Source organism: Pseudopodoces humilis, chromosome 23 (genome assembly GCF_049639895.1).
Source record: "Pseudopodoces humilis isolate 2021_Gansu_Grassland_sample_001 chromosome 23, ASM4963989v1, whole genome shotgun sequence".
Classification (NCBI taxonomy): Eukaryota; Metazoa; Chordata; class Aves; order Passeriformes; family Paridae; genus Pseudopodoces; species Pseudopodoces humilis.
Window position 1 is genome coordinate 6,031,306 of NC_142222.1, and position 19,211 is coordinate 6,050,516.

Below are 19,211 nucleotides of genomic sequence, written 5' to 3' on the forward strand. Positions count from 1 at the left end.
GTGCTCAGAGCCATCAGGCCCAGTTACGGAGCTCCTTGATCCCTTTGGGTAGCAAGGGGTGCTCCAAGGGATGTTTAATGAACATTCCCCACCCTGCTGCTCTGTGTGTGTGTGCTGTCCACAAATGCCTCGGCACATCCGCAGGATCTCTCCCTCTGGGCTACAGAGCTGAGGAAACTGTTAGCAAGCTCTTCACATTCTCACACGGGCTGGAGCCAAAAACATTTGTTTTTTGCCTGGAGGCTTCTCTCTTCCCACAGGAGACCCAGCCTTGCATTCTTCCATTGTGGAACGGGAACGGGTCCCACGTTCATCTTCCCTGCTACCAGAGTTTTGGTGGGGAGGGCAGCAGGGGAGCTGCTGTCCTTGCCTGCTCTGAAAAGCTCCCAGTGCCTAATCTGACTGTAGCTATGGTCACCTCTGCTTGTGAGTCTCCAGAGGTCCTCGAGGCTGGGCTGTTTTCACTCCATGAAAATCCAAAGATGTGCAGAGGATAGCAAAGCTCTTCTGGCTCCCTGACAGGGCAGCCACGGCTGTGTGAGTCCCCACCTCCTGGGGTTTGTCCCTTTTCCAATTAGGGAAAGCCATGTCCATACAATAATGCAAAGGTTCTGTGCAGGACATCCATCCTGGGAATGGGAACCTGGCATGGAACGAGCTCCACAGGACTCGGCTGGCAGAGTTTGTGGGGAGCTCTGTGGGTCTGATCAGCTGCGTGTGTCTGTTCCAGCTCCCCAGCTCTGGGGCTCGTGTCTGGCATGCTGTTTTGAGGTTGAAACAGATGATTTTTAGCCGTTTGACATCAGATGTGCCTTGGGGGGATGACTCATCCTGCCTGCCCATGGTGGTGTGGGAAGCAGGGAGTGATCCTTTCTCTTCTCTCACACCAGCTTGGCCCCTGAGACTTATCTGGAGACCTGCTCCTGTGAGATCCTTTAACCTGCTCAGCTGTGAAAGCTCTCAGAGCAGTTGATAAAGGTTTCCTGCAGGGCAAGGCTGGGTGCCTGGGCTTTTCCTGTGGGAGGATTCACTGGGGCTCAGCTTTTCCCTTCTGCTCCAAGTCCCTGCTCCATGGTTGTGTGCAGAAGCCCTGTGGTTGAGCAGTGGCCATCCCTGGGACAGGGTGAATAACAGTGGTCAGCAGAGATTCACACCCTTTGGGGCAGCTTTCCTGAGGTCTGGAGGCCTCTTTTTCCCCACTTGCTTATTCCTGACCTCATAAATGAATGAGGTTCCTCCTGTCTTTCAGAGCAGCTCCAGTGAGGGACAGCAGCTTCATTGAGAAGATGAAGAAGACGGTAAGCTGCTTGTTCTGCCTCCAAGGGGTGCTGGGAAGGTGGGGGAGCTCATGTCCATCCCAGTTTCCTCTGGAAACTGTCAGCAGGAGGAGCTGGTTTGGATACAGACACATGCCTGCTGCAGAGGGCATCCAGAGGAAGGCTGTGTGAGCAGCCAGGAATAGCTCTTCTAGTCTGTGCCTGAGAGTTATTAGAAAAGAAATTAAAGTGAAAATTCGGTGGTGGAAAAAAATAATGTAATATGAGATCAAAGTCAGGAGGGAAATGGCAGAGACTTTAAAGTAATTGGCTGGCAGTTGTTTATCTGTGTGGTTGGTTCCCAGAGTGGCTGGCTGTGGAATGGGAATTGTTGTACACAGAACTGTCAGCTTTTGACTCTGCTGGTCTGGACACAGGAGAAAGCAGAGGAAGAAAAAAGGGCTGGATGCATTTTCCCTTTGATTTCAAAGTAGCTGGCTTGCAGCAGAGCAGGAGCTCTGGTGCTCAGGCACTTGCCCAAAGCCCTTGGCAAGTTCTGCATTCTCATCCAGGGTGTTCCCTGTTTCCAGGAGTCACGCTGCAGCCTCGCAGTTAGAGAATAAATCTGGAAGGTTTATTCTTTGCTTTGGGTTTTAGTCTGACCTGAGTCTCCCCTCTGAGAGTGGCAAGAGTCACGTTCTCATTAACAGCTCAGCCTTGAGTTTTCTGCCAAACCCTTGGTGTCCTGCACAAGCGCAGACTCCTGGTTGCCTTTAGGTTGCAGTCCAGCATTCCTGATCCCAGGCATTTCCTTTGTCTGTGCTTTATCCCTGCATTTGCCAAATGACTAATCACCATTTAAAAGGGATTTTTCTTTTTCCCCAGGGCCGAAATATAGTGGTTTTCTATGGTTCCCAGACGGGCACAGCAGAGGAGTTTGCCAATCGCCTCTCCAAAGATGCCCATCGCTATGGCCTCCGGGGCATGGCAGCAGATCCAGAGGAGTATGACCTGGTAATTTAGCCCTGAACAGCCTTGGGATAGTAACAACCTTCCAGTGCCCCCTAAGAAAATCCAATGACCATGGCCAAGGGACAGTTGTGTCGTTTAGGGGAGAAAAGATCAGCCTGGGAGATGCAGCTCTGGGCTCGGTCCTTGCCATTCTACATTCTCCTGGTCCCTTATAGCCTTGCATGGATAATCCCATTGCTTTTCTGATGGGGTAGAAATACTGACTTGCAGTCCAGTGGGGGTGGTTGCCTTTATCTTCCCTGCCATTTTGGGTGGGTTTGGCCTTTCCCATCCTCTTCTGTAAATGCGTGGTGCTGTTCACACACCTACGCTGTGGGGATAGGAATTGCCCAACAGCCACAGTGTGGGATCCTTGAATATTCCTTCTTTCCTCTGGTTGCAGTCAGACCTGAGTCGCCTCTCTGAGATTGACAAGTCCTTGGCTGTGTTCTGCATGGCCACCTATGGAGAGGGGGATCCCACGGATAATGCCCAGGATTTCTACGACTGGCTGCAGGAGGCTGATGCCGACCTGTCGGGTCTCCGCTTTGCAGTAAGTGGCCCCATTCCAGTTTTTGTGCTGCATTTGGGCAGGAAGGCCAAAAGCCCTCCAGAGTGGCTTGGGGAAAGGCCCAACATGATGTCTGTGCTTTGTATACCTTGTCTGGGATGAGGTCCCTGCTGTCTTCCTGCCCAGGCTTTGTGGACACTTGCAAATGTACATCTGGAGGCTTTAAATGCAAATGTCAGAGTTCTCTCTCCACTCCCTAAATCATGAGGGTTTCCTGGTATAAACAGCCCCAAACAGCCCTGCAGGCACTGAATACAAGTCTGTAAATGAGCTACAGGCTGCTGCTGCTCTTCAGAAGCTAATTGAGCAGCCTGGGGCCACATCTTATCCCACAAATTAAATCACTTGGAGGAGCATGTGGCTATCTTCCTGTGCTGAGCTGAATAACTGAGAAACACCTAAACAACTCTCTCAACAAACTGAGAAACAGCCACCTCACCTAAACCCTAGCCAAATTCCTTAGGCAGCATAATATTGCAAGTGAGAGTAAAATCCACTGGAGATGGGAGGCTGCTCTGTGTGAAGCAGTGAGCAAGCATTTACTGTGTGCTTTGTGGGAGGCTAAGGCCAGCAGTGGGTCTCCAGACAGCCCAGGTTCTTACTGCTTCCATGAGGAGATGTGCAGGAGCTCTTAGAAGTGCATCCAAGCTCAGGGGAGATGCTGGCGTCTCCTGACCACACACTCTCCAGCAGTAGATTCTTACTGGAGAGCTGATGGGGGAGCTGGGAGAGGTGTCACTGTCTTTATTCCACATCCTTTGCGGGGTGATACGTGGCCAGAGGATGTCAAATGGATGGGGAAAGTCCACCTCCTGCTTCTCTGTGCTCATGAGTGTTCCCTGCCAGGTCTTTGGGCTGGGGAACAAGACTTACGAGCACTTCAACGCCATGGGAAAGTACGTGGACAAGAGACTGGAGGAACTTGGAGCCCAGCGCATCTTTGAGCTGGGGCTGGGAGATGACGATGGCAAGTGAGTGCCTTGGGCTGAGGGGCTGGTCTGAGCTGGCTGGAAGCATCTTGGAAGGGGCCTTGGCAGGGAATTGACTCAACTACCAAGACAGAAATAAACTCCACGGGGCTCATTGTTTGGGTTAATGTGTTTCTGAGTGTGTGTCTGCCACAATCACAGGGAGTATCCTAAGGGATCCTGTGTCTGGGAAATCCCACATCAGCTTTAAATGCCCATGGGTACAACTGGAGCAGGCTTTGCAGCCTCCTGTGCCTTTGCCCTGCTGCAGCCTGTGTGGATAAACTCACCCATCCCAGTGGAGGAGGAAGGTTAATCTCCTTGGGAGGTGTTTAATGGTGGGAGGCAACAATTTTCCAACTCAGACAATGAGATTTTCTTTCTTTTTTTTGTTTTTTTTAACCTCTCTGTGTTCACCTGAGCACCTTGGGACATTACATCAACCTGTGGTTCTACCTCTAAGGTCTGCAGGGCCTTATGGAAGGGATATGCCGTGTGTGGAAGGCTCTGAGCCTGGAAAAATAAGCAGTGCCATGGTGGAATCATGACCTGTTAGGAAGGTCACCTCATGCCAGGGGTGGACAAGGCTGAGTTTTTTTTAAAGACTGAGCCTAAATAGCAAAACCTTCCTTGGCAGACCTAGGGAAGGGAGGGGTGTCTGGTGTAGCAACAGTTCCCACTCAGTGCTCTGCAGGCGCTTTCCTGGTGAACTGTGGGCATGTGGAGGTACCAAAGGTGCCTGGGTTTAAGGCAAATGCCTTTTCCCAGAGTGATGGGAGAGAGGAGGACCACAGGGATCTCAGGGAGCTCCTCTGGGAATAGGGCTGGGTTATTGACTCTCTCTTCTGCCCTGGCTAGCCTGGAAGAAGACTTCATCACCTGGAGAGAGCAGTTCTGGCCAGCAGTGTGTGAGCACTTCGGGGTGGAGGCTACAGGAGAAGAGTCCAGGTGGGTTTGGGAGCAGCTTCTCTTGGGTGTCAGAGACTGGCCACCTCTGACTGCTGGCTGTGCCATCAGCCCTGGGCTGCTGTTCCCTGTCCTCTGCACTGCCTCCCCTTCCAGAGTCAAGCAGGGCACAAGTGAAATATAGCAGAAATATAGGCTGTTTGGCCTGAACCTGTCCTGGTGTGAGTCCAAGCCCAGCTCTGGATTCCTGTTCTGAGATGGAGATGATGGGTTTGGTTCCTTTGGGGCTGGCTGTGCTGGTTGTGAGGCTCCAGGGAGGCTGAGGGTTCCCCTTGCTTTGGGCTTTCTGCCAATTCTGCCTGGTCCCTCATGTCTCAAGAGGGGCAAAGGGGTGGAATTTGCATTTGTTTATGAGCTGCAGCAAATCCAGCAAAGGAGATGATGGTTCCAGTTGTACCTTGTGGGTTCCAGTTTGACTTTTTTCTCTTCTCTCTGCCCTTTTCCCCTCCAGCATCCGGCAGTACGAGCTGGTGGTGCACACAGATGTCAACATGAACAAAGTCTACACGGGGGAGATGGGCCGGCTCAAGAGCTACGAGAACCAGAAGCCGTGAGTGCCAAACCCCCTGGGCAGGGTGTACATGGGGCAGGTCTTGGCTGGTAGCTCCCTGATGTTTCTAACAGCACCTGCTGTGCAGGCAGTGCCATTCCTGCAGCACAGCACCTCTCTGCCCAAGAGAAATGGGCTCAGATCTCCAGTGGGACTCTGAGATTCCCCCAATTAATGAATCATTTGTGGTGAGGAGATGGCTGTGGTCACATCCTCTGTTTGGCTGGTACATCCACAGCATCTGTCCTGAGCCTTCCCTTGCCTGCAGTGGCCAATGCATGATGGCTGCTGGCAGTACTGCTGTGGGGAGATGAGCTTGAAACGTTCATTCCAGCCTGAAACCTTTCTTTGAGATTCATCCACTTCTGTGTCGTGTGTCCTTAATGGGACAGAAGCTGTTGACTGCTGGGCTGTGGTGAGAAGGAAAAGGATCTGTTTTCTGTGCTGGTGTGGGGAGCAGCAGGATCACGATCTATTTTCTGTGCCGGTGTGGGCAGCAGCATCATTTGGTTTGTGCTTTGGAGCAGGAACCAAATGATGGCAGCCTGCTCTGGAGTCAGAGGGAGCATGCCTGGATACAAGGAGCTCCATGAGCCTGCAGGAGGCTATCCCAGAACACCCTTGTCTTTCCTTCCAGCCCATTTGATGCCAAGAACCCTTTCCTGGCTCAGGTTACAGAGAACCGCAAGCTGAACGAGGGTGGAGAGCGGCACTTGATGCACCTGGAGCTGGATATCTCCAATTCCAAAATCAGGTAGTTCCCTGGAGGGGACTGCTCCTCTGTTTTGTTGGGAGCAAAGAACAAGGACGTGGTACCAGCCTCGTCCAGCACTTCACCTTGCTCATTAACAGTGCCCCTTTGGGCTTCTGTACAGGTACCCCCTGTCAGGACTTGCTCCCAGCTCTTGGACTGCTTTGGGTCCATCCCATCCCACATCCCTGTCCTACCTGAGCAGTCCCAGATGCAGGAATTCTCTAGAAGTCACTCAGTAAATGAGAGGGCAGCTGAGCTGTGAGAGAAGGGAGGAGCTGGGGATTGCTCTTGCCTGAATTTGCCTGGTTTAGGTTTACAAGCATAGAGGGAATAAAGCCCTGTTCTTAAAACCCTCTCACTGGCTTAAATTCCTTAAATTGTTAGGAAGTTGTGAATCCAGGTGGCTTAACATAACTGCAGAGGTTTTGAGGAGCTTTGCTCTGTTCTGTTGGGAAGTTGACCTGTCCTTGCTGGAGTTCTGGCAGAACTGCTGTTACCTGGGTGATCCCTGGGGAACCATTATCCCACAATGTCACTGCTGGCTTCTGTGGATCCTGATGGTGCAGGTCCTGTGCATCAGGCCAGCCCTCTTGTCTTCTGGCTGAGCTGCTGGGGGTGGTCGAGAGGTGGTGCAGGTGTTCCATGTGCTCTCCTGCTCCGTGCCAGGTACGAGTCCGGCGACCACGTGGCCGTGTACCCAGCCAACGACTCCTCCCTGGTGAACCAGATTGGTGAGATCCTGGGCACGGACCTGGACACTATCATGTCCCTAAACAACTTGGATGGTGAGTATGGATAACCCCTGAAGGTCAGCAGTTCTCCTTCAGATGTGGCCTCTGTCTTTTACCCTCAGATCCCATGGGGCACCTCCAGATGTCCCACAGCCCCTCTCAGTGTTGTGCTGTTTTAGCAGGGGCTCAGAGCCTGCTTGCTGAGATCAGCTGAAGTGGGTCAGTTGTGAAATGTGCTTAGGGAGCCTATTGAACAACAAATTATGTAACAGCACACTCCTAATTACGGAGCATCAGTCCACCAGAGCATCCTTCAGCAGCCCCAGAGCTCCTCAGAGCCCTGAATGTGTGAGATGTTCTTATTCAGCCCAGGGAGGAGGCACAAGCTTGGGGACTGAACTGACAGCAGGGAGCACTTGTGCTGATCCAAAGAGCCTTTCCTGGGTAACATTCCCAGCAGAGCTGGCCTCTGGCAGGAGGGAGATGGCAGCTGCTGCCCATCACACTCCTGGAGCAGCACAGCAGGCCTGAGGCAGCAGATGTGCTGGCCCAGAAGCCTGAGAGAGCTCCTGGTTTCTAGAGAGGAAGTGAATTTAATGCACTGCTGGAGCCTGGGGCCCTCTGTGCAGTGTCTTGTGCTGTCCAACCTCACGCTGCTATTCCTGCTCCTTATGGACCTCTCAAGGCTGAACAGAACGGCTCCATTGACTGCTGGCACAGCTGTACGTGGCTGACAGAGCCTAAGGACACTTTTGAGACCAGATCTGATGGAGGCCAGAGGCCAAATTAGCCATGGAGGGCAGCCCCCTGCTTAGCCTGGACTGTGCATGCACATCTTGGGGCAGGGAGCCCCTTGGGGAACACAGGGTTGGTTTTTTTTGCTGCTAAACCAGGCAGCATCTGTGAAACACAAAATGGGCTACTGGAAGATGGAGCTGCCTGAGGAGGGAGGTGATTCAGAGTGGAGCTGGGGCTCTGACCAACAGGCTGCTCTCTCCTCCCTGAAGCTCACTCTGCTGTCTCCAGCCCTCACTGTGTGTAGTACCTGCACAAAACCTCTTAACGTAACAACGTGAGGTGGATGACTTTTAATTTTTTCTTTCTCTCCCACTTCTCCAGAGGAATCCAACAAGAAGCATCCCTTCCCCTGCCCCACGTCGTACCGGACAGCCCTGACCTACTACCTGGACATCACCAACCCTCCCCGCACCAACGTCCTGTACGAGCTGGCCCAGTACGCCACGGACGCCGGCGAGCAGGAGCGCCTCCGTAAAATGGCCTCGTCTGCTGCTGAGGGCAAGGTGGGAGCACTGCTCTTCCCAGCTGGGGGATCCCCAAAAGGCACCCAGAGAGCCCAGGGGGTGTTTGTGAGGGGAGGTTGTGATGCCTGTGCCCTCCTCGCCTGCAGGCGCTGTACCTCAGCTGGGTGGTGGAGGCCCGCAGGAACATCCTGGCCATCCTGCAGGACATGTCCTCCCTGCGCCCCCCCATCGACCACCTGTGCGAGCTCCTGCCCCGCCTGCAGGCCCGCTACTACTCCATCGCCTCCTCCTCCAAGGTGGGTGTGCTGCCAGCAGGGAATGTGGCTGTGGAGGGACTGCTTCAGCTGCAGCTCCCCTCTGCTGGGAGCTGGGCGTGAGGAGCTTCTCCTGGTGACATTGGCTATGAGAGGGGCAGATTTAGTGATCTCCATGCATGGAGTCGTCCCAGCTTCCCACAGGGTTTATGGAGAGTCCCATGCCAGCCAGCTGTGCCCTGATGCCACCACTCTCTCTGGGGCCCTGCTCCTCTTGGCCTGGCAAGGTGGCATTTTAGGGGCTGGTCAAAAGTCACGCTTGGCAACCTCCAGGGAAGCTCAGTGGTCCCGTGATGCATTAAGAGAGAAGCCCCATGAGGAGCACACAGGGAGGAATAGCTATCCCTATGAGGTTAAATTTCTTCCCACTCCTGAGCACAGGAGGAAGCTGTGTGGGGTTCCTGGGTTCCTTCTCTGCCTGGTTCCAGCATCTCTTCCTTGCAGGTTCATCCCAACTCCATCCACATCTGTGCCGTGACCGTGGAGTACGAGACCAAGACTGGCCGCCTGAACAAAGGGGTGGCCACCAACTGGCTCAAGAGCAAGGTGCCTGACCAGAACGGGAGCAGCTCCCTGGTGCCCATGTACGTCCGGAAGTCGCAATTCCGGCTGCCCTTCAAGCCCAGCACGCCCGTGATCATGATCGGGCCTGGCACCGGCATCGCCCCCTTCATCGGCTTCATCCAGGAGCGGGCTTGGCTGAAGCAGCAGGGTGAGTGCCCAGGAGCTCCCCCAGGGGCTGGAGCCGCTGCAGGGCTCTGTGGGGCCAGGTGGTGCCTCCAGGGTGCAGCTTTGCTGCTCCTGTTGCTGCTGAGCCCGGCCAAAAGCAGAGTGCTGGGGCAGGGTGAGCAGAGCTGAGTGGTTTTGTCCACAGGAGGATGCTTTGTCCTCTTGGCCACAGAGGATGTGTGGGGGTGGACAGACCTGAGGCACTTCTCGACCTCTGCCACCACCACACCTCCAAATAACCACAGTCAGGTCACTCAGACTCGATTCTGAAGCTTGTGGCCACTTCTGGGAATCGGTCCTGAGCCTTGTAACCAGAAACCATCGTGCAGCTCTGCAAGCACAGGGTGGGGGACAGAGAGCACGGCGTTGGGGGCTGCTGGGGGGTGTCAGGACAAGGGGAGGCTGTGAGGGGACAGCAGGGGCTGGCAGGGCCCAGCTGATGGGGGCTGTGTGACCCTGCAGGCAAAGAGGTGGGCGAGACGGTGCTTTACTACGGCTGCCGCCGCCAGCACGAGGACTACCTGTACCGGGAGGAGCTGGCCCACTTCCAGAAGGAAGGAGTCCTCACCCAGCTCAACGTGGCCTTCTCCAGGGACCAGGCTGAGAAGGTACCACACTGTTCCCACTTGTTCCTGCTGCCCACCATCACCCCCATGGCAGGCAGGAGCAGCCAGCACTTCCCCTGTCTCCCATGAGCACAGCCTTGCCTTCCCTCCCTCTCAAAGGTCTGTGCTGTGGGGGCTCTGCTCCTCTCTCCTCACTCCCACCTTGTTTCCTGCCAGGTTTATGTCCAGCACTTGCTGAAGAAGAACAAGGAGAATGTCTGGAAGCTGGTTAACGAAGGGATGGCTCACATCTATGTGTGCGGGTAGGTCTGGGGACAGGACGGGGATTTGGGGACAATGTTCCTGTTCTCAGGAAAAGGAGCGTGACTCAGTTTCCCCAGCTGTGCATTACAGACCCTGGGAGGGTTATGCTGTCCTGGTTCAGAGGAGGGCAGGGGGTGTGGGGTGAGCAAACCCTCTGTGCCCAGGTGGGAGGTGACAGTGGCTGTGCTGTGGTGTCTCACTGACGCTCCCGGTTTGCAGCGACGCGCGGAACATGGCCCGGGACGTGCAGAACACCTTCTACGAGATCGTGTCCGAGTTTGGGAACATGAGCCAGCCCCAGGCCGTGGACTATGTAAAGAAACTGATGACAAAGGGCCGCTACTCCCTGGATGTGTGGAGCTAAGAGCAGGGCTGGCGGGGCCGGGGAGAGAACAGGTCCCCAGGCGTGGGCCAGGGGAGCTGGCAAGTGCCTGCTCGCTCACTGCTGCTGTGGGTGACGGTGTCATCCCCAACCCACGGCTACCCCGGTGTCACTCCCAACCCTTCCTGGGCCTCAGCAGCCCCTCGGGGCAGGCTGTGGACCCAGGGGCTGGAAGGGGTTGAGAGGGGCAGGGGGGTAGCTGGGGCAGGAGCTGCGGTGCCAGCATGGCACCAGCGTTTGCCTTGAGGCCAGCAGGGACAGCGGGGACGCAGCCACTGCGGGGCCGGAGGGACCGACACTGCCAGGGCGTCCTTCCCTGAGCACGAGGTGTCGCCTTATCCCCGGGGCTGGAGCCCACCCTGGCCTGCAGGGACAGCAGAGGGGCAGAGGGGCTGTGCTCAGGCGGGGATTGAGGCTTTGCCATCCTGCCACCCCCGTTTGCCCAGCTCTGGGATGTGGGGCTGGCTCTGGGCACAGAGCTGTCCCATGGCCCCACCAGCATTTCCCACTGCCTGCCCTCGCTCCAGCACCAGCGGGAAGCTCCTCTCCCTCTGGAATACACCCGGTTTGGGAGGTGGGGTCTCAGCCCTGCAGCTCCCCTGAGCCCAGCCCCTCCCTCACGCCGTGCACGGTCATTTTTTAAATACGGTTTTTATTTTGAACATCTTTGTGATTTAAGCATTGAAAAAAAAAAAAAAAAGACAACAACAAAACCCCCAGACCTTCAGGCTCTCCAATGATTGTAAATTATTTAAATACATTTGCCCTTGGAATAAAAATACTGTGTCTGGGTTTACTTCCTGCATTCTCTCTGCTCAGCCAGAGGGAAGGAGGCAGGAGGAGCAGTCAATGATAACTGGGAGGAAATTTGGGGATGTGGTGGCAGCTCTGGGTTTAGGCTGAGCTGGGGGCAGCCCCTACCCCGAGTGCTGGGCTGTGGGAGGGGAGGGAGGATGGCAGTGGGGGGCTCTGGACTGGGGTGCAGCTGTGCCCAACCTGCTCTTTGGTTCTTCCAGAGCTCCCGATGCTGGTGCAGGGTGGCTCTTCCCCACCTCCAGGGACACTGAGGTTCTACCGAGCTCCTTGGGCGGCCACGGTTCTGGCCACAGCCTGTGCAGACTCGGGTGCCACGGGAAGGAGCCCTGCCTGCAGCCCAGGCTGGTGGAAGGGCACAGGGAGATGACTTTTCATAAAATCATGGGCACATTTAGGCTGGAAAACCCCTCCAAATCATTGAGGCCAACCCTTAACCCAGCACTGCCACACCAACCACTCAACCATGTCCCCAGCTGTCACACCTACATGGCTTTTACATCCCTGCAGGGATGGTGACTCTAGCACTGCCCTGAGCAGCCCCTGGCAGGGCTGGACACCCCTTTTTTGTGAAGACACTTCATAACCAATCTAAACCTCCCCTGGTGAAACCTGAGGCTGTTTCCTCTTGTCCTACTGTGACAATTGTCCTCTGACCCCCACCTCCACCCTCCTCACAGGGAGGTTGTGCCAGGACCCACTTCCTGATGACCCAAAGCTGCAGAGCAGAGTGTGGAAGCTGTTCCCAGACTGTCCCGGTGAGCCAGGGCAGCTCCTTCCCTTTATTTTCACCCGTGCAGCCTCAGGAGATGCCAGCCCAGGGTGCTGCTTGCACAGCTCCAGCGAGAGGCCTGGGCCAGGCTCCTGCTGCTCCCAGCCCTGCCCCAGCTGGCCCTTCCCTCTGGATTGAAGGTGAGGAAGGAGCTGGGACACCCCTGGAGTGCCCTCAACACTCAACACCCCTGGGCTGCCCTGGCTGCAGGGCTGGGGGGACAAGGGGTCCTCGAGCAGCCCAGGAGCCGTGTGAGGCAGTGCAGGACACTGCCCTGTCCCACTGGGGTGGGGACATCCACAGAACATCCCAGGAAAAGGGAGGGGAGTGGCTGTCCCAAGCATCCCGCTGTGTGGATGTGGGAGGCAGCCAGGAGAGGAGGTGCAGGGTGCTCCCGACTCCAGGTGAGTGACTCCAGCACGGATCCAGCCCCGTGCTCAGCACATGGACTGTCCAGGAGCAGGCCCCAAGATCTGTCCCACATCCAGGCCTCCGAGGAATGGGATGAGACACCAGAGTCCGGACGGAACTGAGGAGAGGGGGATAGGGGATGGAGCTGGTGGGGAGAAACAGTCCAGGCCCCCACACTGCCCCACTTCAATTCTCCTTTGTGTCCTGGTTCTTGTTCTGAATCTTCTGGTGGACGACACGGAGGGTGGTGAAGAAGTTGCCCAGGAAGAGGATGAAGAAGGGGAGGCCGCACATGAGGACCTGCGGGACCAGAGGAGTCAGCAGGAGGGACCTGCCTGGGGCATTCCCCTCCCAGGGCATTCCCAGGAGCCTCCTTACCTGCCACTCCTTGCACTCGGGGTGCTGGATCATGCGGAACAGGGTGATGGCGTTGTAGAGCTGCCAGAACTGCAGGAGAGAGGAGATTCAGAGGAGCTGCTGCTTCCACAGGCTCAATCCCAGGCTGGCGCCCATCCAGCTGCTACCTCTGGCTGTAAACCCCACACCCACCTCGTGTGGGGACAGTGAAACCCCATGAAGGGCTCGTCCCCAGAGGACCCCAGCTGGGACACCCCCCATTTCAGGCCAGCCTTTGGCCTTCAGCCCCCACAATCTGACTGAGGAAGGAGTTGATCCTTTGCAGCAGCAGCTCCAAGCTGGAGCTCAGAAGGGCTTTGGAAAGGCTTTGGAAGGGTTCTCACCACAGCCCCTCTGCACCTGAGCACTCAGCAGAACCAGCCCAGCCCCTCCCCATCTCACTGCCCCACTTGTGGAGGTGGTGGGTGCTTCGGAGGGAAGGGCCCAGCATTTGCTGGAAGCATTTCCCTGCCCCAGGCATCCCCTCTCACATGGCTGTGGCAGCCTGTGGGGTCTGTGCCATGCCCAGGCCACCGAGCACAGCTGGGAACGTGGCACATCCTGCTCCCACCTTGCAAGGACTGGGGCAGCCTCACCTGCCCAAAGAAGAGGAAGGGAAGCAGGAACGTGAGGCCTCTCCACATCCAGGACTGGAAGCCCTCTGCAAGGGATGAAGGTTTCTGTGAGGACCCAAATGGGCTGGTGGAGAGGGGCAGGAGCCCAGCTCCTCCAGGCATGGGAGGCTCAGTGCCCACACCGTGAGGAGCTCCTGCCATTCCAGCCTCACTGTGGGCACTTGCAGTGGGGACAGTGGCACTGACTCCTAATCCACCCCAGGGCTCTGGGCTCCAGTGGAGCTGGCCCTCAGCTCCTGCCCTCGGTGTCACAGGGGCCGGGCAGGGGACAGCCCGCAGTGCCTGGGGTGTTGGAGGGATGTTTCATGTCTGAAGGAGCTTCCTGGGGAAAGCTGGGATGCCCAGAGCCACATCCACTGCCAGCTCACAGCCTGAGGGAGCCAGCTGTGGCTGGTGGTCCCAGCAGAGCAGGAGGAGGGGGACAATCTTGTGGTGCTGCCCCACAGGAGACGCTGCTCTGGGAGCTTTGGTTTGATTTGTGGCTTTCACTCTTCCTGCCACTGATAAAAGTGACCTCAAATCAAAGTGTCCCCATGTCCTTCAGTAGATCCCACAGCTCCCAGCGAGCCGAGCACCAGCCTGAGAGCACCAGCAAGGGACATCCCACTCACCCACAGTCAGATCCATGTTGTGCCTCTCTCCCAGCGCTCGCAGCCGGTACAAGCAGCCACTCTGGTAATAATACTGCAGGAACTGCACAAAGCCTGCAGGGAAAGCATGGCTGCTGGCAGGAGCTGCCCAGGGATCACCTGCCAGCCCCAGCATCATCCCACAAAGGCCACCCGAGGCCAAGGGAACTGCCAGGTGAGCTGAGAGCTGTGAGCAGCTACAGCCAGGTCCCCACGTGCTGCAGAGCTCTCTCAGCACTTGGGGCTCAGTCCTGTCCCAGCACTTACTCTGGTACATGGAGAAGGAGAGAAACTGGTTCCTGAACATCTGGTACATGAGCCCATCTGGCCTGTGGAGAGAAGGTGCTGGCTGGGGGATGTGGGGCTGGCAGGGGACCTATGGGCCCTTGGCCAGAGCTGCCCACAGCCCAGGCAGCCCCACCATGGGACGGGGGACACAGACTTACCACGTCAGCATGACACCTGAGAGGAAGGTGGAGATGTAGTGATGGAAAACCCACCAGCCTTTGATCCTGGAGGACACACACACAGAGAAGCTCACGTCTGGAGCGTGAACCCAGAGCCAAAGGCACCCCTGAGTGTGGAGCAGCCCAGCCCCAACCACCCCAGAGCTCCCAGGGCTGGTTGGGAAACGCTCCTCAGAGCAGGACCCAGGGCCTCGGGGCTGGGCAGCACCAGGGCCCTTCCAGCTCCACCTTCCCTCGCCTCCTCCGCACGGGAGGTTCCTCCTGCCCCGCTCCTGCAGCTCCCAGCAGGGTTTGCCACACACCCTGAGTAGGAGGGAGCTGCTCCCCTGTGACGGGTCCCAAACTCCCCCAGCCCTGCAGGAAGGCCCAGCCCCCTGCACGCCCCCTCCCCGGGCCCGGGGCACTCACTTGGAGCCGTTGTTGATGAGGATGCTCTCGCGGATGGTGAGGGTGCAGTAGTACCACACCAGGAGGAAGTTAAAGACGGCGTCTGTCACCCTGGGGCACACAGGGCAGGGTGTGAAGGCACGTGCTGGGGGCACAGGCACCGTCACAGCCCGTGGGACACCCAGCCCCAAGGGAAGGGACCTGCTCCCCACCACCCACCGTGGCCACGGCAGCCACAAAGGCCAGCCCACCTCCAGGGCAGTGTCCAGATGCTTTAACAGCATCCCCCGTTCAGCTCTGGCTGTTCCAGGATGGGAGAGAAGGGCAAGGGGGCTCTGGGAGGAGATCTCTGCCCAGCACCAAGCCAGACTCACCTGGAGTTGAGGACGAACCGACAGGAGAAGGAGACAATGAGCAGGATGATGGTGAGGTAGAGCTTGAACTTCTCGTACTCATCTTTATATGCAAACCTGCAGGGAAGCACAAGGGCAGGCCTGGAGTAAGGGGGCTGCTGGAAATTTGTGTCCTCCCATCCCATCTGGCTGGGTAAAAGAGAAGTTCTGTTGGGAATCTCTGGGACACACTTGGGAAGAACCTTGCCTTGGGGGTATTTCTGAGAGCAGAGCACATCAGGCTGCTGCCACACAGCTGGGACATGTCTGAGCACCCCAAAGCACCCCAGCGTGGTGGGTGGCCCTGGTGGGGAAGATGGGCAGACTGGGATCTGCACACATCTCAAGGGGAGGATTGGGGAACAGAGGGTCTCCCCTGGCTGGGCACCTCTGGCAACAGAAAGGCTCTCAGAGGCCAAAACCAACTTTTGGTGTTTCCCCAAGGGAAGAGGAGGGGACTATCCACTGTCTGTCTTTCCTGGAAGTTCCTAATACAGTGGAAACATGGACATAGCTTTGGTGGAGGATCCCATTAACTTGTCAGAGCTAATGGTCCGTCCCAGCCCAGTGGCAGGAATGTGAGGGGGAGCCAAGGGTTTGGCTGATTCTTGGGAAATGATGCAGAAAACAGTTCAGGAAGGGAATCTACACCAGGTGAGCCAAGCCAGCCCCCTGTCTGCCTGGGAGGAGCTGCTGTTCCCGGTGCCAAGGGGATCCCAAGTCAGGAAAATCAGAGGTGCAGCGAGGGGGGGCCGTACTTGGCCTGTTTGCTGAGCAGTGTCACGTTCACGTTGCCGAGCACCAGACTCAGGTACAACCTGGGGAGAGAGCAGAGTGTTAGGACAAGGACCTGCCTGTGGGGCTGTCCCCTCTCATGCCACCAGTGGGGCCAGGGATGAGCCCCCAGGTGCTTCCACTCGGAGCTGCCAAGCACAAACCCTCTGGAATCCCCTCCCACGGGCAGGGGGACGGGCGGGGGAACCCACACCCCACCTCCCACGGGCACTGGGGTGTTCACAGGGCTTCTCCTCAGCACAACCATCATCTAAGGGTGGGTGATGGCCATGAGCAGGCAGAGGAGTGAGGGGCAGCACTGCTGGCTCCTGCCCAGGTGTCCTTGGAGCAGCAAGTGGAGCAGCAGAGCTGTGACACCGCTGGGTGACAGCTCTGGGTCTGCAGAGCTGCTGCCACAGGGATGTGGAAGGTGGCCCTGGTGCCCCACCCGGTGCTGAGGTGCCTTCTCACCCGTTCTTCTTTGGCAGGTAGGCCTCCATCTCAAAGAAAACGTTCTGCCTCTCTTTAATCAGGCTCTGGGTCTCTTGGATGGACGATTCCTGCTCGGGAGTCGCCTGGGGTTTGCATCTGGGGAGCAAACACAGTGCTGGCATCAGGAGAGCCTCTGCAATGTGATCAGCACGTGCTGGCACTCCACAGGCGACAGACTCGGGCAAGGACACCCCAAGGACAGGGAAGGTGGATGGGAGGCAAGTCCACAACTCCATCTGCAGGGCAAGCTCCTCTGCCAGGCTGTGATGTTGCTCGAGAGAAGGGAGCAAGGTGAGGCCAGATGGGTCTCCCAGCCTTAGGAGAGACAGGGAGAGCTTTGTGCAGGAGGGGAGCAGCTCGTGGTACCTGCAAAACCCTTACAAGCTCTGAACTGCAAATGGGGCACAAATCAGGGCAGAGGAAAGGGGGGCTGGGGAAGATCAGCCTCCCCACAGCACTTGGCTGCAGAGAGGTTTGCATTTGAGACATGAGCTGAGCTCAGCAGCCCCATCCTTGCTGCTCTCCCGTGCTGCCACAGAGCACTGACTCACTTTTTGAGGGAGAGCGACAGCTCCTTCAGCCGCTTCTTCTGCCGGGCTATGGAGCTGGAGATCCCATCCTGGAGCTTGGTCAGCTCCTCGAGTTTCTGCTTGTACAGCTTGTGGTTGTCCTGGGAAGGAGAGACCAGCACGCATTAGAGATGCCTGCCCAAACACCCCTGTCCTTTGGCCCTCTGTGATGCTTTTGTTAAAAAATGTCCTTAATTTCACCTGTGCAGCTGCTGGGTGAGAGGAGGTGTGGCTGCAGAAGGCCAGGTGAACTGGGGACAGCCTGCCACCAGCCCTGTTTCCATGGGGATGCCCATCCCCAACCCCAGGCAAGTTTTCCACAGGACGTTCCCATGCTCAGGACACCAATGACTGCACACAGCAGATAGGAAAGCAGTTAGGAATAAAAGATAAACGCTGTGTGGACCAGGGTACAACTGTGGCCACTCCTGGGACAGGGTGAGAAGCTCTTTGTACCTCCAGGTCTCCCAGCTCGTGGTTTTGGGGCTCCACCTGAGCACTGGAAGCTGGAAGGAGCCTGTCAGTGAGCTGGATGAAGAGGATGGACTCCAGCAGGGCTGCAGCCAAGTGCCCGGTAACCCAACTGCACCTGGATAAGGCTGGATGCATTTCTCCACTATATTTAGTAGGGAAAGAGGAGAGCTGCTGGATCAATGCTGCTGCTTGTCCAGCTCAGCAGGAAAACAGCTTCACCTTGGCCACAGCAGCCTGAACACCACCTCCAGCAGGGAATTACACCAACAACCCTTGGACTAGACCTTGGCACAAACAAGTTTTAACCTCTGTAGCTTTTATCAGCCACTTGATCACCAGATCTTAAAAGTTGTTCCCAAAGGAGAAATGTGAAACCGAGAGCAGAGGAGGGAAATCTCCTCTCTCTGGTGACAAGCAGCAACAAGGAGGGAAGGGATCCACAGCAGTGATTTATGTCCCTGCTTTATCCTAGGACATTCCCTGCTTGACCATCAAGCTTTCCTGTTGCCATCTAGAGTCACCTCCTTCTGAGTCCGGAGTTAACTGTGAGCAAGTGGCTTTTGTGACAGGTCCTTGAGCCGTGCCAGCATCCTTGCTCCACTCTGGAGAGCCTGGATGAGGAGCCGCGGTGGGAGGAGGTGTCCCAAGGGAAGCGCTGAGTGGCTGCACTCCGGGCTCGAAGTGGGTGACCCGGGACATCCACGCAACCCTTATGGAGCAAGAGGAGGTTTCTCAAAGCCTCCCTTGCCCCAGATCTGGGCACAGCAGCGACGTGTCCGCAACAACATCCGCTTCACCCCGCTCCCGGGGGGGAAGGAGGGGGAAAGGGAACGGGTTCAGCTGCAGCCGAGTGACCTGAGCGGCAGCAGGAGATGGCTGGCCAACCTTTCCCTTGGGTGACCCTGTGTGAGCTGAACCCTGCCCACTCCTTCCCCGGCAAGCAGCGCCCTGGGGATTACACAAAGCAGGTGGAAGCACCTCTGACACCAAGTCACCTTCCTGGCACGGAGCCCCCGGCCAGCCCCGGCGGTGACAGGGGATGGCAGAGGGGACAGGGCTGGCTGAAGCGTGCCTGGATTCCGGGACACCTCGGCTCCGCTGGCCTGTGGCCGGGCCGAGAGCAGCGATAAGGAGCGAAATCTGCGCACCTCGTCCGGCCGTGCCACGCCAGGCGCCGCCGCTGCCGCTCCCAGCAGGAAAAACGGGAGCTCCGAGGTCTCCACGGCACGACCTCGGCGGGCTGGGGCACCAGACCGGGGCACCCCGCTCCTCCCGAGCCCCGGCACAGCCCGGCGCCCCTGCCCCGCTCCCAAACGCTCTGCCCCAGGGCACAAGGCTCGTAGCCGCGGGCTGGGACACGGGGGGAAAGCAGCCGGAGTCCAGAGGGCAGAGCCCGGCCGCCCGCGGTACCCGCTGGGGATGCTGCGGGGGGTCCCCACCCCCGGTGCCGGTAACCGGGGCGCCCCCTCGGCCGCTGCCCGGGGCTGCCCGCGGCCGGTGGTACCTGGATGCGCTGGTAGCCGTCCTGCAGCTCCTCCCACTCGCGCAGGCACTCGGCGAGCGAGGCGCCCCAGGCCATGGCGGCGATGGCGGCGGCGGCCGGCCCGGCCCGGCCCGCGGCGCCGGGCGGCGCTGGC

The 19,211-nt window shown here is 57.4% G+C and overlaps 2 protein-coding genes across 5 annotated transcripts in view; one reads left to right on the forward strand and one right to left on the reverse strand.

Moving 5' to 3' along the window:
• POR (cytochrome p450 oxidoreductase) overlaps positions 1 to 11,142 on the forward strand; it is a 28,294-nt gene extending 17,152 nt beyond the window's left edge. For all 4 annotated transcript variants that reach the window (XM_014254958.2, XM_014254959.2, XM_014254960.2 and 1 more), the window contains 14 exons: positions 1,250 to 1,298; positions 2,142 to 2,270; positions 2,671 to 2,820; positions 3,685 to 3,809; positions 4,665 to 4,754; positions 5,224 to 5,322; positions 5,960 to 6,076; positions 6,743 to 6,861; positions 7,927 to 8,108; positions 8,216 to 8,365; positions 8,828 to 9,095; positions 9,575 to 9,720; positions 9,895 to 9,980; positions 10,201 to 11,142. In XM_014254958.2, the coding sequence (XP_014110433.2) occupies positions 1,250 to 1,298; positions 2,142 to 2,270; positions 2,671 to 2,820; positions 3,685 to 3,809; positions 4,665 to 4,754; positions 5,224 to 5,322; positions 5,960 to 6,076; positions 6,743 to 6,861; positions 7,927 to 8,108; positions 8,216 to 8,365; positions 8,828 to 9,095; positions 9,575 to 9,720; positions 9,895 to 9,980; positions 10,201 to 10,345 (1,855 nt within the window). In that variant the 3' untranslated portion in view covers positions 10,346 to 11,142. The remainder of the gene's footprint in view (positions 1 to 1,249; positions 1,299 to 2,141; positions 2,271 to 2,670; positions 2,821 to 3,684; positions 3,810 to 4,664; positions 4,755 to 5,223; positions 5,323 to 5,959; positions 6,077 to 6,742; positions 6,862 to 7,926; positions 8,109 to 8,215; positions 8,366 to 8,827; positions 9,096 to 9,574; positions 9,721 to 9,894; positions 9,981 to 10,200) is intronic.
• Positions 11,143 to 12,397: 1,255 nt separating this feature from the next.
• Positions 12,398 to 19,201, reverse strand: TMEM120A (transmembrane protein 120A). The gene is made up of 12 exons (XM_005525838.3): positions 19,079 to 19,201; positions 17,083 to 17,201; positions 16,511 to 16,627; positions 16,024 to 16,083; positions 15,248 to 15,343; positions 14,895 to 14,984; positions 14,466 to 14,531; positions 14,287 to 14,348; positions 14,002 to 14,094; positions 13,352 to 13,416; positions 12,738 to 12,806; positions 12,398 to 12,659 (listed from the first exon to the last, which is right to left on the reverse strand). The coding sequence occupies exons 1-12, from the start codon at positions 19,151 to 19,153 to the stop codon at positions 12,546 to 12,548; spliced, it is 1,026 nt and encodes a 341-aa protein (XP_005525895.1). The 5' UTR covers positions 19,154 to 19,201; the 3' UTR covers positions 12,398 to 12,545.
• Positions 19,202 to 19,211: the final 10 nt, after the last annotated feature.